The sequence below is a fragment of the Phalaenopsis equestris genome, unplaced genomic scaffold (assembly GCF_001263595.1).
Source record: "Phalaenopsis equestris unplaced genomic scaffold, ASM126359v1 Scaffold000002, whole genome shotgun sequence".
Classification (NCBI taxonomy): domain Eukaryota; kingdom Viridiplantae; phylum Streptophyta; class Magnoliopsida; order Asparagales; family Orchidaceae; genus Phalaenopsis; species Phalaenopsis equestris.
The window spans coordinates 12,105,270-12,123,439 of record NW_018164444.1 but is presented as its reverse complement, the minus strand read 5'-3'; the positions used below and the strand labels follow the sequence as shown (position 1 = coordinate 12,123,439).

The window sequence follows — 18,170 nt, the reverse complement described above, 5'->3', positions numbered from 1 at the left end:
TATATATATATATAGTGACACATGTTTTAGTTCCTTATGATCATTCATCTGTTACATAAATGCCATTTTATTATTAAGTGTATAGTAATGCTGTTTTTGTTAATTACTATTAATGTCTAAGTGGGAGTATGTATTCAGCTGCTTGTAATTGTTGAAGCAGACTTTTGATTACTCCGCTTCCTTTTGGTTGAATACCATTCTGTTACAAAATTGTTCCTTCATTATTCTCGTTTTTTGTCCAATTTGTGAAGGTTGCACCAAATTGGTATCAAAGACATCTAATGGCGGACGAAAGTAAACAATGGGCAAGCGATGTCGATCAACTTTGGGAAACTATTCACAAGGCTTAATGCCTCTACAAAGGTTAGATAAACTCATCGTTGAGTTCCAATAATTTGTGAATAAGGTCAGGCGAGAGTTTAGAATCTTTAGGAACAACAAATTACTCCCTTTAGCAATCACATTGATTTATCTAGCAATCACAACCGCAATGGAAAATCCTGCTATGATTTATCATGACATGAGGTGTCTCTGATGAATTGATTTACCGGCGCTATCCAAGTTTCCTGAATCCAATGAGAAATGAAACCTTCATCGATGGATTTACTTCTCTTATTTGGAGTCAGGTGAGGAACCTTGTTGATGAAGGCTATCCAGCATCGTCGAGCATGATCTGATTCCCGCTATAGTGAATGTAAAGTGAAAATTTATTTCCTCTTCCTTTATGGTCATCTCATTATTGAAGACTATCTCGTTTAGGAGCAATCAATTGAGACATTCTTTATGACCCGGATATATCACTTGAGAAGCAGGACCGACATGTTGCTTGCAAGTTAAAATGGGTTGTGGTTGCGTGCTAGCCGCAACTCATGCAATCTAGGCAGCATGAGGAAAATGAGACGTGAGAAGTTGTGTAAGAATTAAACAACTTCTTTGCAGCCATTTTATTTCATCTGACTGTGATAGATGTTGTATATGTAATATCAATGTTGCAACAAGAGACTTGAACGATAAGTATATATACAGAAGAGTTTTATAGGCTGAGCGCCTGCAACCATTAGGAAGGAATCCAACCAACAGTTGGTTGTTTGCTACATTGGAAGACTAAAAGAAGCTATCCAATATAAACTAGAAATTAATTCAGTATGACCATTATCCCAATTTGTGAATTTCACTTACAAGTGAAAACTATTGCTCAAACAAACTCTTAAATTTTCTAAATCCAAACGAAGTTTAATTGAGCAGCAGAAATAATTAATTTAAGGTAGATTAACTAATGCTGAGGGAAGCCCTTTTTACTTCTAAAACCCGAACCTGGTAGCCATTGACACTAAACTAGATTGGCACCGGGATAATGTTTATAATAAGCCAAAATCCTCTAAATGTTTTTTGTGATTTCAGCTTGACTATCATTCAAATGAATGTTCAAATATACGAATATTACAACTATATGAATAAAGAGCTAATGATGAGCAAACTAGCTGATATCATTATAGGGCTCTTGGAAAATGTTTAAGAAGGGAATTTAGCAGAGGGGTAGTTGTGGAATGGCGTGGGAATGATAATATGCAATTTCGGTGGCGTTTGAACTAGGATAAACATTGTTTGACGAATTTCCTAACTGAAAATAACAAAGAGAGCTCCAAAATGATGATGTGTGGGGAGAGGAAGTTCATCATCTATTCCTGAGCAAAATACAAATACACCACTTGCAAAAGGAAGATGATACGAACACTGATAAAGTATGAAATCGGAGATTACAATCTCCAGGATACTTAAAAAAAAATATAAGTCCGAAAAAAATAGGAAATTGTGGAAATTAAATTAGGAGAGAAATTTATTTCATTTCATATTCACATGGTGCATATATATAATGAAACTAGTCCCTCATAATTCATATACTTATGAAATATATATAGTCTAAATTAGCAAAGAAAATAATTCTAAAGTAAAAAAAATAAAGATACATAAAATAGGAAGGGAGTAAAACTAAGAAATGTGTTCCCAAAAGCAACTGGCCTGTCCACCATGAGGAGGAACTGAACTTCTCAGCTTTCCACACTCCCCCTTAAGCTGAGTCGTAGATGTTGTAGAGACCAAGCTTGGTATTAACTATTAGAATGTGGTTAAAGGAAGAGCTTTGGTGAAGATATCAACATCTTACTGGTATGTTTGGATGTAGCTAAGCCATATAATTCCACCATTAATTTTTTCATAGAAAAATTACTATCAATTTCAATATGTTTGGTCATGTCATGATCCAACGGATTCTTAGCAATACCAATGACTACTTGTGTATCACAAAACATCTGTATAGGCCTATTGGAGGTACACCCCAATTTCACTAAAAAAATTTGAATACAGATCCCTTCATAGATTCCTAAGGCAAGTGCCTTATTTTCTGATTTAACACTGTTTGTAGTGACAAAAACTTGTTTCTTTCTTCTTCATTAACCAGATTTCTCTATATATATAGGAGCAATAATTTGTGGTGGATCTTTTGTCAGTGAATTACCTCGCTCAACTTGCATCAGTGTAGACTTCTACCTCTCTATTTATCATTTCTTAAAAAATTAATCCATGACTAGAAGTCTTCTTGAAAAATCTCAAAATCCTATACACCATCTTCAAATGTTCTTCATTAGAGTTATTCATATGTTGGCTCATGATGCTGACAATGTATATAATATCTGGCCTTGTATGTGACAGGTAGATGAATTTTCTCACTAATCTTTGATATTTTTTTCTTATCAACAGGTACACTTTCTTTTCCACTATTAGAATTTTTGTTTGGATTTATTGGAATGTCAGCAGACTTCCATCCAATCATCTATATCTTCCTTTGTAGATCTAGGATGTATTTTCTCTATGATAGAATAATGCCTTGTTTGTACCTTGCTACCTCCATACTTATAAAATATTTCAAGTTTGTTGATTTCAAATTGAGTGGCAAGCACTTCTTTGATCTTGAGAATTTTTTTTTCATCATCATAAATAAGTATCAATATCATCCATATATACTATCAATATAACATTCTTACCTCCCTGAGTGTGTTTTATCAGCAAAGCATGATCAGCCTGACATTGAGAATATTTATTAGATCTCATAGTTTTAGCAAACCAATCAAACCATACTCTTGGTAATTGCTTAAGCCCATAGAGAGATTTTTTGAATTTGCATGCTATGTATTTGTTGGAATCATTCCCAAGTCTTATTGGTATCGTTATATACACTTATTTCAGATCCCCATTCAAGAAGGTATTTTTTATTTCAAATTGATGTAGTCCCCATTCTTTATTAAGCTTACGAAAGGAAAGCTTTTATAGTATTTAGTTTGACAAATAGTGCGAAAGTTTCTTGATAATGTCATGACCTGGCCCTAGGCTTAGAGTTAATCTAGGCAAGAGCAGACGGTTGAACGGTGGGAAATAAAATTTTGATATTCATTCTATATAAATAACATTTTATAAATAAAAAAGTTACTAATTAATTTAAATAAAATAATTTATTCAAATTTTCCTCATTAATAGTTGTCAGCATCTTCTATAAATATTTTTCTTTCTATTGCTAATATTTTAATCATTTAATTAACCTTAAGTGAATATACATAGTCCTAAACTATAGTAATAAAAAATAGAATATAATATGCATGTCAGTTAAGCTTCTTTATAAATTAATGTAATCATTTAACGCGTTATTCAAAGAGTCTATATCAATATAATTTTATATTTATACAATAGTTACAGGAGCACCGCCTAAAAATTTGTACCACTTAAGATACTTCATGAAAGTCGAAGCCGAGCTCTGGAGCAGAGGATTGCATCATCCTCCTCTGCACGGTAACGATGCTGTCTCCTTTGCTTGACAGAGACACCACCTCCACCCAAACCCTCGCGCCATCCTCTTCTCCTTTGCACGCCGCTCGACCTCCAGGCAAGTCGGTCTATGATTTATGTAGACAAAATCGCCTCCTAAACTTTCGACCTCTTGTTTCCTCTTCTTCCAAAGTTTGTTTTTTCTCCCTTTTTTGAATACCCGACTTCTCACTTCCTCTCCCACCTTTTTGGCTCTTCGATTTTTCCTTCCCGGTAACGGGACGTTACAAATAGTTAATTCCATAGATTTAAAATGAAATATTTTGTAAAAATTCTGGCTTTGAATCTCTAAATACCCCGTCATTTTTTTATTTGATGTTGAATACTCATTTGCATCAACTGGTTTTTTGTTCTAAGTGTGTTTAATAAGAATTCATGTGTCGTTATGCTTCAGTGTTTTACTCTTATTTTCAACTATTTTCCTCTATTTTGATTTTTCAAGAGCTTCATGAATAGATTTAAGAATCTACACACTATCAATGTTAGAAATAAAAGCTTCGTAGGATGAGGATAGCTTCTTATAACTTACATGCTCATGAATTGAATATCTAATACAGCTTTTTTTGTCACCACATCATAAGGTAAAGGGGATAAATCATGAGTACTAGACACCTGACCCAAAATTTCATGTGAATGCATACTCAAATTTTGGTTTGAGCACTTCTGCTCGAGATCTTTCTTCCTTCTTGTGTACACGCAAAATTCTTTGTTATGGACTTTAGATTGGGTTGTTTTGATTAGTTTGACATTCTCAAGTATGATAGGTGGGCTAGGTTTAGGTAGTGAGACCGTGTAGGTATCTTCATTTCAAAATTGATATTCATTTGCACTTTTCTCTTGAACAACAAATTTATGATAATAGGATTGATTTTAAAAAAATTGTGACATTTATGGAGCTGTATTTTTTGATAACATGAGAGTACCATTTATACTTTGTTGAGATTTGAAATATACCAACTTAATTTTATTGATAAGAAGAGGGGTATTTAAATCCAGTTACAATAAGTATAAATATGAAAAACAATAAAACAAAATAAAATAACTAGGAAAAAAAATAAAATAGAATAAGGTAAAAGAGGAAATACATGATTATGAATAAAATCAAATAATCAGTAATAATGGCATTATAATCTAATACTCTCTCTCAAGTTGAAGCATAGATGTCAATCATGTTCAATTTGACTTAAAACCATGGAATAAAGGGCTAGACAGATTTTTGGTGAGGATGTCCGCTAGTTGACCACTGGAGGGTACATATAGAATGCAAATCACCGCGCACTCAATTTTTTCTTTAATCATGTGGCTGTTGATCTTCACATGTTTAGTATGATCAGATGGACTAGGTTGTGAGCAATGTTGATTACGGCCTATAACAGGACAAAGGTTGACATATGGAGTTCGAAGAACATGATGCGTAGCCAGAGAGCTTTATAGATTCTTAAGGACATGAATCAAAATTCAGCTTCAGCACTACTTTGGGCAACCACAGACTGTTTTTTGATTTTTCACGTGACAAGATTGTCCCATACAAATGAGCAATATCCCATGTTGGAATGTTGATCATATACTGATTCGACTCAATCAACATTTATATAAACAACAATAAATCGAGAGGTATGGTAGGAAAAGAACAAACCTTAGCCCGATGTACCTTTTAAATAGTGGAGAATTCGGTAAACAACTTTGAGGTGGTGTTCGTAGGGGTCATGCATGAATTAACTCACTATTCTAACAGCACGACATATGTTGGAGCGAGTATGAGCCAGGTAGATGAGTTTTCTCACAAGGTGCTGATAATGTATTTTGTTGGCAGATACAACATTGAGAATTTTAGATAATTTTTTATTAGGATTTATAGAAAGACAACAGACTTGTACAAAAGATAATCGTTCTCTTTTAAGAGATCAATCACATACTCGCGCTAAGATAGATAAATTCCCCGAGAGGACAGAGTCACTTTTATGTTTAAGAAGTACTAGAGGGATCCTAAATCCTTTTTCTCAAAGGATGAAGCAAGAATGTTTTTTAAGGACTCCATAGGGATCTAATGTTTTGTAAGAACAGTATCGTTAACATAGACAATGAGGATAAATACCTGACCATTGGAGGAGTATCAAAAGAAGAGAGTGATTTGATTGAGCCTAAGTAAAATCATGATTCACTATCACCTTTGTGAACTTGCCGAACAAGACCCTTGGGGACTGCTTTAGCCCATAAAAGGACTTTGTAGCCGACACAATTGTCCTCTGGAGGCAGTAAAATCAAAACCTGGAGAGAGAGACATATACATCTCTTCTGTCAGCTCACCATTCAAGAATGCATTCTTGATATTAAGTTGGAATAAAGACCAATCCATATTCACTGCAAGTGACAACAGAAACTGAATAGTGTTTAACAAAGCTACTGGAGCAAATGTCTCATCATAGTTTACTCTGTAGGTCTGTAACTTTGGCGACCAATCTTGCCTTGTTGCGTTCAAATGACCCGTCAGAGTTGAACTTGATACTGAAAATTCATTGACACCCCACAGTTTTCTAAACTTGAGGAAGGTTCATGACGTCTCATGTACCGATGAAGGGCATTCATCTCCTACATTACTTTCGTTTTTAGACTGACTTAGCAAGAATAATCTCAATCGTAATAGGGATCTGATGGTTTCTGAGGACAGTAATAATGCTCTATAGGTCGGCGATAAACTGTGGAAAGATATATTCTGCTATAGAATAGGGGTAGCATGCTTGATTGCGTACCTTATATAGAGAACTCACCTCCTCATTCGGAGGAGAGGTTGTGATGAAGATGTCACCCGGAGTGGAGTCAAGGTCCTGTAATGAGGTAGCAGGCTCCTGAGTAGAAACAGTAGGACGGATACGCCGAGTGTAGACACAAACAATGGGAGGAGGAGATGATGCACTCAACGTGATAGGGGACTCATCAGTGCTGGGAACAATGGGATGACCATCTAAGAGACATTGTTGGGGGAAACTCAAGTTCTCCCTCACTAGAGGCCGAGTTAAAAAAGTATGGAACACTTTCAAAGAATGAGACATCACCACTCACATAGATTTTGTTTGTGGCGAATCAAGTTTTGGATACTCCTTTTGAGTTACATAGTATATAAGGAAGACAAATTTTATGAATCTGGGATTAAGTTTACTCCTTATAGGGGCAGTGTTTCGAACAAAAGCAGTGCATCAAAAAATTTTGGGATCTAAAATGGAAAATTCTCGATTGTCAGGGAAGTATGACATCAGAAGCCGATGGGGGTTCAAAACTTATAAATTTTGGAGGTAACTCTATTTATGAGATAAGTGACAGTTAGAATGACATCGTTTCAAAAATGTTTCGGGACATTGGATTGAAATATAATAGAGCGAGCAATGTCGAGGTGTTGTTTTTTCTCTTGTCTACCCCATTCTGTTAAAAAGTGTCCGTGCGAGAAGTATGGTAGGGGATATGTTTACATTCCAAGAATTCACTCAAAATAAAATTGAAGAACTCACGACCATAGTCGATCTAAAGGACTTGAATATGAGTTTTAAATTGAGTTAAGAGAAAATTGTAGAAGTTCTGAAAATTTATAACAACTTTGGATTTGTCTTTCAAAATATAGACCCGCATCATTTGAGTGTGATCATTAGTTAAGGTGCAAAACCGCCGTTTATTAGTGTAGTGTGCGATGGATAATAAATTTAGTGAGAAGATCCTCATATGTCACTATGAATGACAGAGAAAGAGTGAAAAGTATGTAAGTGTGCGATGGATAATAAATTTAGTGATGTTTGGCTAATTGACATGTTTCACAATTAAAATTAGAGAGATTTTTATTAAAAAATATCAGAGGATACAAAATTTTCAAATATTGAAAACTAGGATGACTTAAACGACAACGCAATAACATAATGAGACATTCAATGACTCGAGATAACTGCAAATTTTTTGTGTCGTCACTCTCTGTGTTGTCTTCTTGGAAGTAGTGGAGTCCAGTTACCTCCTTAGTTGTTTAAATCATCCTTCCTGGACGATGATTCTGAAAATGACAATAATCAGAGGAGAAATTAACAATGAAATCAATATTACTTGTCAACTTGCTGACACATAATAAGTTACATTGTAATCAAGGAACATGTAAAACAAACTCCAAAGTTAGATCAGTTGTTAGTACAATCGACCCTTTACCAGCAATGGAGCTCCATGAACCATCTTCAATTCTGACGGTATTTTTTCTAGAGCACGGGTAGTAAGTCGATAAAGTTTGCGAGCAACCAATCATGTGACTTGTGCCAACTGAATCAATAATTCATGGACTAGAAGAAGAATAAATTGTGAGATCCATAGAAACAGTACCTCATCAGACGTGAGAGGTAGATGGACCCACAGAGACTTGGTTGGCTCCAAAAAGCTTTATAAATTGTTCCATCTATTTTTTTGGGGATTCAAAGGATTCCAGGATGTTTCGGGTAGGAGTCAGTTTAGCCGCGCTTGGTTCTACCATCATTGCGAGTCCTTTGACATTTACAGGTTTTGGTCGAGGGTTTGTATTTCGGCTTACCATGAAGTTTCCAACACTTGTCCCACTTCTGGTTGGGCTTGTAATAGTAATCACAAGTGGGTTGATCGATTTGTGGTGATAAGGACGAGTGTTGAGCACTATTTGAGATTAAAGCAGATGATTCAGCTGAACGAGTGAAGAGCCGAGCATGACAATTCTCCTGCTTTCTTTCCGATGAATCTCGAAGAGAGAAACTCGAGTGGAAGGGAGAAAATCCTGACCAAGAATATGACCCCGAACTTCATCAAGGTCTTTGTTAATACTAAGAAAGAATTGAAACATAATATCCTTCTCTACTATCTTCCGGAAGAGGGATAAGTAGGCCAGAGAATTCCAAGTGTATTCATAGTGCAGGTCGCATTCCATCCATAATGCAATATAGTTATTATTATACTTGGCTACGGTCATTGACCCCTGTTTGGCCTCCCGGATCTTTTTAGATACCTCATTGAGCTTGCCAAAATTTTCTACATTTGATATCATAGATAGCCATTCAGAGAGCACTAGCTAAAGTGAGAAATATGTACGAACAACCAGTTGACGTTTCCATGGAATTGATCAATTATGACATGATCATGGAGTTCTCTATTTCCCAAGCTCCACATGTTGGGTCAGACTTTGGAAGCTCACGAATCATTCCTATGAGGTGACCGAACTTCCCATGTTTTTAATGAACAAAGAGCTGCTTGGAACCTTTGGAGGAACTTGCTGCCATTCAACTTATGAGTTGTGATCAAGAAATTAATGTTTGCTTCCGGTCCCCCGGTCTGCACAAGAGCAAAGTTTGGAATTGATCCTCCAGCGAAGTCAAGAACGCTTTCTGAGGGTTATTCATTGAAGGAATCAACCATAATTTCGATTGAGCCAAAGGATATGTTGTTGTGGCTGAACCATCGATGAATTTCAGTAGAATCACGAAAAACAGATACAAACGGACAACAGTAACTGCATGAATTGTAGGTTTCCATGACTTGCAGGGATTTTGAAACATACAATAGAATAAGGGATTCCACATAACATGAGATTCAATTGGTGGCTGCTGAAATCGGCAAGAAGGGGTTGCACTAGCGGCAACAAGGGATTCCACAAAACATGGGATTCTATTGGCGGCTGCTGAAACCTGCAGGAAGAAGGGGTTGCACTGGCGGCTGCTGAAACCTACAGGAATACGGGCGAACAACTGCACATAGGAAGAAGGTTGTTATTCGCTGGAATTCCGCTGAAATCTGTTGTTTGCAGACTTGCAGAGGAGGTCGGGGGCTGCTGGATCTAAGGTTAGGCTTTGATACCATGTTGAGATTTGGAATAGATAATCTTAATTTTATTAATAGGAGGAGATGTATTTAAATGCAATTATGATAGATATAAATATGGAAAGTGATCCCAGTTTTTATATGTAAGGATTTATGAAGTTGACACCACTGAAGTTGACACCACTACAGCGTTGTATGAAAAGTAAGTTGTGTAAAATATATATAATTATAAGCAATTAATAATGAGATTCTACGCAAGTATACGTATCGTTTTCAAGTAAGAGAATGTGTAAATTGACAATGATAAGTTTTACTAGGAAATTTACAGAAAATCAAACGAAATCACTATCATTAATTTATCATTAATTTCAAAATCACTATCATTAATTTCAAATGTTGAGATGTTATCAAAATTAAAATACTTAACTATTAGCAAAACAAAATTGTAAAATTTAAAAAGTAACTATTAATCTACTATGTTTATGTAATGAAGATTTCTTATGTGAAAAAACATCATTCCCACTACAATGAGGTTGTGGTGAAATGAGATGAGATAAATGTTTATAATATCTTTTGTGCTAAATATGAGCAATTATAATTCTCTACCCTGATACAATGCATAGAAAATCATTGGTTAATCCTAGGTTTAGTCCTTAAATCTGTGGCTAGGCTAGAAGGATACCGGCTCCCACTCTAGAGCACCCACATTCCTTCATGAAGGCTAACTCTCGTTTTAGTTTTTAAACACTCATACCGAATTAAGGATTTTAGTCTGTCACCCTAAAGATTCTTCAATTCTACACTCAACAAAGAATATTTTCCTATTTATTTGCACTTAATTTCATGAATGAATTTCTCCTTCATGAAATCAAATGTGATCCTTACTCTGTTGTAGAAATCATACTCTATTTCCCGGATCATATGTTTCACAACATATTTTAACAATTTAATTGACCAGATCAAAATGTAAATTAAGTTCGGAGTTGAAAAATTATCACAATTTATTTTATATTTAAACAATGACACATCTATGTTATCTCTTTATTTCACCATATCTCAGAGTAGGGAGAAAGATAGAGGAAACAACTCAAACTTCATGAGAAAGACACAACAAAACACAAATTTCATATATAAAAGAAAGTTAATACAACACTAATAAACAATCAAAATTTATCTGAAATTCTTTCTCAAAGCAAATCTCTTGTAGCATTTTCTTAGAAATGCAGGAAGAAGATATCTATCACTTTTCTCCTTCTCCAACACTCTTATAGAAAGTTTCACATTAAGTCTCACCACAAAAACTCTAAACTATGAAAGAAAAATCACTAATGGACTCCAATATGGTGGTAGAATGAAGATGGATTATGAAGAATGACGAAAATGGAGCGTGGTGGAACGTTGTGGAGCGAAAAAGAGTCAATTTTCTGATGAATTTCGGCCTCAAATAAAGCCCAGGGTCGGTTCTCCAAGAGGTGCCTCCAAAAACTCTTAAAAAATTGTCCAAATACATTGAACCTTCTAGAAACGGGGGCTGAACCACCTTTAGCGTCGTCGGCGCTAGTCTGGCGCCATCGGTGCTGAGTAAAAATTTCAGTTGTTCTGTTGTTCTGCTCGGTCAGCGCTGAGTACTTCTTCAAAAACGTAATTTTGACTCCAAATTCCATCATTTTTTATTTCTTTTTACTTTAAGTTCTAAAAATCAACAACCTGCAAGAAAACATCAAAAATGCCTTCCATTAAAGTGCAATATCACCAAAAATAAGCATAAAATATGGGTCTAAAAATGCATATATTTTCGGTGTATCAGAAAACAATAAAAAAAATAATTAGGAAAGAAAATAAAACAAAATAAGGCAAAAGGGGAATTACCTAATCAAGAATAAAATTAAATAATATGTAATAATGGCGCTATAATGTAATACACCCCTTTTTTGTTGAAGTCATTAAAAAAAAAACACTTGATAGATTTAGGGTCAAGTTTTATGTGATTTTGAGAATGGATGTGAACAATGATACACACTCAAAAATTTTAAGCGCCATTGTAGAAGAGAAAACTCTGATGTGAGGATTGGTAATCATCAAAGTATGAAAATGTGTTTTGAAGTACCTGACTATGCATTCGATTGATATGGTATGTTGTAGTAAGAACTGCTGTTTGAAAATTTTTTTTGAAACGTAATGGAAAATCATAATTAAGCGGGATACCTCAAGAAGATGTTTGTTCTTTCTCTTAATTGTCCTATTTTATTATGGTGTATCTATACATGAACTCATATGATTTTATATTTTGAAAGATAGGACCTAAGGATGAAATTGAAATATTCTTTTGCATTATCAGTTTTGAGGATCTGAATTTTGAAATGCGATTGAATTTGAATCATGTCATGAAAGGTTTGGAGGATTTGTGTTGTTTTAGACTTCTCCTTTGTTAGAAATTCTCAAGCAGTTCTAGCGTGACCGATAATAAATTTAGAAAAACCGTCTAGCCCTAGTTAGTGTTTTCACCTTTGAAAGTTCTCAAATATCACTGTGAATGGAAAAAGGGTGTTTAGACGACTCCTGAAGAATATTTTACATCAGTGTGCGCGAAAGTTGCAATGATGTTCTGAATTACCTCCAAGTAGCTTCTTTGGGAGTCGTCTAGATAAAATTCTTGATCTTTAATTCATAGTTAACCTCAGTAGTATAACTTGACGTTTTCATCTCGTAATTGGTCATAAATCTTATGTGTTTTTAGGGTTGCTGCTAGTTTAGGGTGGGAGTTGACTGCTACTTATGCAGGTAGAGGAACAACTGTTGCAGGAAAGAATGACATTTGGCGACCGATGTTGCTGCTTGCTACCGCTATTACTGTTGTTTTTGCTTCTTGCTGCTAGGGCTGTCAAAAAAGCTCGTTGTTCGCGAACAGTTCGTGTTCGGTTCGTCCATGAGTTTGTGTTCGATTCGTTCGATAAGTAAACGAGACAAACGCGAATAAATTTTTTTCGTTCGGTTAGTTAAACGAACCAAACACGAACAGTGATGCGTTCGTTCGTGTTCGAATCGTTATTGTTTGAAATATAAAATAATTATATATATATATATAATTTATTATATTTTAAAACATTAAATTTTATAAATCAAAATATATAATAAAATAATAATAATAATATATTAATATACTATAGTAGTAATATACTAATATAGATATTGTATATTTATATAATATAAGTTATATAATTAATATATAATATTATTTTTATATATTAATATTAGGGATGTCAAACTGGCTCGTCGTTCGCGAACAGCTCGTGTTCGGTTCGTGTTCGGCTCGTTCGTTAAGAAACGAACACGAGCTTATTTCAAACAAACTAAATTTTAAACGAACTGAACACGAACACAAGCTTTGTTCGTTCGTGTTCGGTTCGTTTACACCCCTACTTGCTGCGCCTCCATTGTTGTCGTTGCTGTTGCTGTTATTGTTGTTATCATAGGACATGAGAATCTTGAGGAAGAAGATGCCTGTAGGGAGAATCCAATGGAGGGTTTGCTACTAGGAAGATTTTGGTGACAAAAATTTAACATAAGAGATCCTGCAGGAGAATTATGGTGCCAGGAAGAAGAGGAGGGGCTCCAGAGGAAGGTCTACAAATCACCTGAAGGGATTCCGACGGAGGAGGGCCTACTTCAGGATTGATTTCAGATGTAAGGAGAGTTATGGTGGAAAAGAAGAACAATAGAGGTCTTGCAGGGCAAAAATCCAGCTGAGGAAGAGTTTTGGTTGTGTGCATGGAAGAGTTCCTACGTCGTTAAAGGAGATTTCTTGTTGGAGGAGAAGATCCAGAAAAGTGGACGATGTAGGCAAGTGATCTCAACAAGTGGATGATGTCGTTTAGTGATCCAAACGAGCAGACAAGTGATCCAGTGAGTAGATGATACAGACGAGCATTTCCAACGAGCGGATGGTGCAATTGAGCGATCCAGACGAGCAGACGACATGATGGAGTAGGAGGAAGCTTTGAACTGTATTGTGGAAGCTTTGAGTAGGGCAGTCAAACGTAGTTCACATGCGATTCAGAAAAAGCAAAAGGGCGATCTCAATGAGCGATGCTGATGTTGATTCACAGATGTGGCATACGTCGAAGATGAATGAATAATTCGAACAACTGATTTGAACAATGAGTGCACGAAATGATGTCAATCCAATCGAAGTGTTCACCGATTGACACATACAGATGAAGGATGCTGACGAGTAATTCAGTCAAAGTTGGTTGATGACATATGCCCTAATCCAGTTGAAGCCTAATCTGACACTCTTATTGTGCCTCCACCTTCAATGCAAGAGTTTGGTCATCCTGTAATATCCAATAAGGCTCCGACTGTACCATTTGCCAATGGATGGTCTCAATCATCCCAGATATCAAACTGTGGTATTCTCCTTTGGCTCCACTAGCTCACACTTCAACATAAAAGGTTGAACTCAATTGTGATTCATTTACGGTTATGTGCTTATGTAATTGAGTGCATTAAATGATGTCAATCCAATCGAAGTGTTCACCGATTGAAGCATACAAATTAATGATGTCGACGAGTAATCCAGTCAAAGTTGGTCAATGACATATGCCCTAATCCAGTTGAAGCCTCATCTAACACTCTTATTGTGCCTCCACCTTCAATGCAAGGGCCTGGTCATCCTGTAATATCCAATAAATTTCTAATTGTACCATTTGCCATTGGATGGTCTCAATCATCCCATATATCAAACTGTGGTATTCTCCTTTGGCTCCACTAGCTCACACTTCAACATAAGCGGTTGAACTCAGTTGTTATTCATTTACGGTTAAGTGCTTATGTAATTGATTGAAAGGGGAAGGAAATCAAATTGCTACCCGCACCGGCCAACATAAAACCAAGCAAATAGAAGACGGACTTTTAGTGTTATTGGATACCTACTTCCAGCAGAGTACAAAACTGGAGGCTGTATGTTGGCCATATCACTTACTAAACAGAAGCCCCAATGCTAAAATTCTGGTAAAGTTTGACTCCTACAATTTGCAGAGTGTGGCCAATAGTCTCGCCAGGCTAGCTGCCTCCTTTACGATATATTCAATATCAAATAAGCCACTAAACTTGCCAAGCTGGCTGCCTCCTTTAGGATATATGCAACATCAAATTGATTTACTTCTAGGCTCTACCTTACCTAACCAGCCCCATTACAAGATGAATCCTCAGGAATATCAGATATTGCAAGATATTGTAGATGTCCTTTTTGAGAAAATAGCTTTTTCATCATAGTTTAGTCCTTGTGCAATTGAATTTTTTAGGGAGAAATATAGTGGCCACACTATTCGAATAGGGGCCGCACTATCTCAAGGCAACAAACCCATTGACTTTCTTAGTGAGAAACATGGTGGCCAAAGATATAAATTGTCGACGTATGAGCAGGAGATATATATGGTGATTTGTGCCCTCAAGCAATAGCAACATTACTTGATCCATCAATAGTTTCCCATCTTTTAGTGACCACCTTTCTTTGCTATTTTTATAGACTCAGAGTCTGAACCGGATGCACATGAAATGGGCTGTTTTCCTGTATAAGTTTAGTTTTGTTTTAAAACATAAATTCGAACATACCTTTCAAGTTCCCCATGCTTTAAGCTGGAGAGCCAGTGTATGTATAGTCCAACAGTGCTGGATTGGAAATCTTGTTTGACCATTATGCCAAATATATGCTGATTTTGCCAAGGCTTAATCTCTGTGTAACAATCGTATGGCCTGCGGCGATTACTCCATACAACATGGCTTCCTCTTCTAAGGAAATCAGTTGTGTATACCCAACACTTTCCTGAGGCAGTAACTTATAAAAGAACGTGGAACCCTAGTTATGTATTTTGGGAGAGGCAAGACTCCTGCATGTTTTCAAACCATATTTTTTTTTGGCCAAAGCTATGTAAAAGAGTGTTGATTTGTTGAGAAATGGATCATTTGCCAAAGACTCAAAGAACTTCCCAAAAATCCGGATTTTATACTCCCTTACTAATTTGAGATTAACTTTGGGAAGATCTTAGTCTCAATTTTGTCTTGGGTCTTCCCTAGTTCAAAAGGAGATTCGACTCTATTATGGTGGTGGTTGATCAATTTTCAAATAAGGCTTATTTTGTTGCTTGCAAGAGAACTTCTGATATTATCAATGTTACCATGTTTTCTATAAGGAAATAGTTGTTTCCATGTGTTCCTCATAGTTTTACCTTAGATTGGGACATGAAATTCATTACCTGTTTTTGGCGAGAACTTTGTTTTTTATGATAATTGTGGAAAGGACTGCAAACTTAGCTCAAATTCAGCCAAGGATTTTCATCCTCACTTTGACGGTCAAAGTGAAGTGGTGAACTGTACTGTAAGTGATATGTTATGCTGCATTGTTGGTGACAAACCAAAATATTGGACGGCATGTTGAGTCAAGCTGAATTTGTATTCAATTCTATGATAAATAGGACCACTGGCAAGTCACCTTTTTGCATTGTTTATACCAAAGAGCTGAATCACACGATGGATGTAGCTATACTACCTATACCAAATGCTCTCAAGCTGTAATGTTGGCTGATGATCAAGCAAATATCAGATGACGTAGAAGTTAGGATTGCCAACATCAATCAAAGTTACAAGCAGCAGCTTGATGTACACTGTAGCAAGGTTTTTAGTGTGGGTGATCTCGTGATGATTCATCTTCATAAAAGAGAAATTTCCTAGCAGCACTTATTCTAAATTGAAGACTTGGAAGATTGGATTTTTTTTTAATTTTATTTAAGGCTCAAATTAAGCAAAATGCCTTTGTAGTGTTTCTTTCTCTAGAAGTAGACATTTCCACTACTTCTAATGTAGCCGGCCTTCAGAGCTATCATCAACCTGATGATGGGCTTGTCCAGATTTCTAAGCTTGAGTCGAGTTCTTCTGAACTGAAAAAGAACTGCTGCAATAAATTGTTTTAGTTTCCGCTGGTAACACGTCTTAGAACCTTTTCATCAGTTACTTTAAATGCTATTTTATATTAAGTCAATATTAATCTTATTTCTGTTAGTTACTACTAGTGCCTAAGTGGGAGTATATATTCAGCTACTTGTAACGGTGGAAACAGGGTTTTGATTATTCTCCCCTGCCTACTGGGTGAATACCAGTATATTACTGTATTGTTTCTTCATTCTTCTATTTTTTTTTCTATCCAATTTGTGAAAGCTGTGTCATATTTCTCATAACTTATCAATGATTATGACCTCTTATTAAGCCTTTTGTCAGGTCACATCCACCGCCTTGTCGGTCTTTCTTTCTGTAGTAATCGTAACCCTAATACAGACAATATTTGCACGCCCGGTCTATGCAACACTACAAACAGCCACCCAAGCTGGTGGAAGGCTTTTTAGAGCAGAGTTTCTCAGTAGTGCCTGGACTGGTTTTCTCGCAGGTTGCCTTCACACATTGTCAGGCCCTGACCATTTGGCTGCGCTTGCTCCATTATCAATTGGACGTACAAGAATAGAGAGTGCTGCTGTTGGTGCCCTCTGGGGCTGCGGCCATGATGCAGGGCAAATGATATTTGGATTGCTTTTCTTACTACTTAAAGACCGTTTACATATTGAGGTCATCCGGACATGGGGGACAAGAGTTGTTGGTATAACATTGCTCGTCATAGGTGCAATGGGAATCAGAGAAGCTTCTGAAGTGGTGACTCCTTGTGTTGCTCATGAGAATGGAGAGTGTGATGTTGGCGTATTGGAGACCATAGAAGCTACCAGTTCGAGGAAGAAGATTGGTTTTGCCACTTTTGCTACAGGCATTGTGCACGGATTGCAACCAGATGCACTAATGATGATTTTGCCAGCACTGGCTCTTCCTTCGCGTTTAGCTGGTGCTGCATTTCTTGGCATGTTTCTGATTGGTACTGTTTTTGCTATGGGTACTTACACAGTTTTTATTGGTTCATGTAGTCAAGCTTTAAAAGAAAGGATTCCTAGGATAACAGAGAAACTAACATGGGCTGCTTCTCTTATGGCAATATTTATGGGATTAGCCATTCTGATCAGCCAGGTTTTTGGTTTTAGCCTGTATTGATCGTTGCGTCTGTTAGGAATTTGATTCAATCCTTTCAGAGTTTATACGTTAGGATTACTATTTAGGGATCATTCAGGAAGCTCTTTCAAGCTGCAGTTTTCGTTTTCCGCAAACTCTAAATTCTAACATTCAACTGCTGGAAGAACCATATTCAAGCTATTTGTTCTGATAAGTCTGCCAGCACTCAAAGTTTTTACTTGGTGAAGTTCATCACTGTTTGATGATTTTACAAGCTTTTTGTTCCTTGTTTCTCGATTTGGATTATTGAGGAAGTAATTACTGAACGGTTGTTCTTCATATTTGTTTTTGATTTAATAAATGTGGTGTTTAAATAAACCATAGTTCATGTGTTGAGTACTTTGTTTAGGGATACTTTGTGATGATTTCAGAGATTACGAGGAAAG

The 18,170-nt window shown here is 36.2% G+C and overlaps 1 protein-coding gene across 2 annotated transcripts in view; it reads left to right on the top strand.

Annotated features, from left to right (window-relative positions):
- The window catches only part of LOC110027310 (urease accessory protein UreH-like), a 26,860-nt gene extending 8,743 nt beyond the window's left edge, over positions 1-18,117 (top strand). The window contains exons 2-3 of one of the 2 annotated variants that reach the window (XM_020728689.1): positions 252-363; positions 16,954-18,117. In XM_020728689.1, coding sequence (XP_020584348.1) covers positions 313-363; positions 16,954-17,766 — 864 coding nt within the window. In that variant the 5' untranslated portion in view covers positions 252-312 and the 3' untranslated portion in view covers positions 17,767-18,117. The remainder of the gene's footprint in view (positions 1-251; positions 364-16,953) is intronic. The other variant, XM_020728681.1, reaches the window with a different exon arrangement.
- The last annotated feature ends 53 nt before the right edge of the window (positions 18,118-18,170 follow it).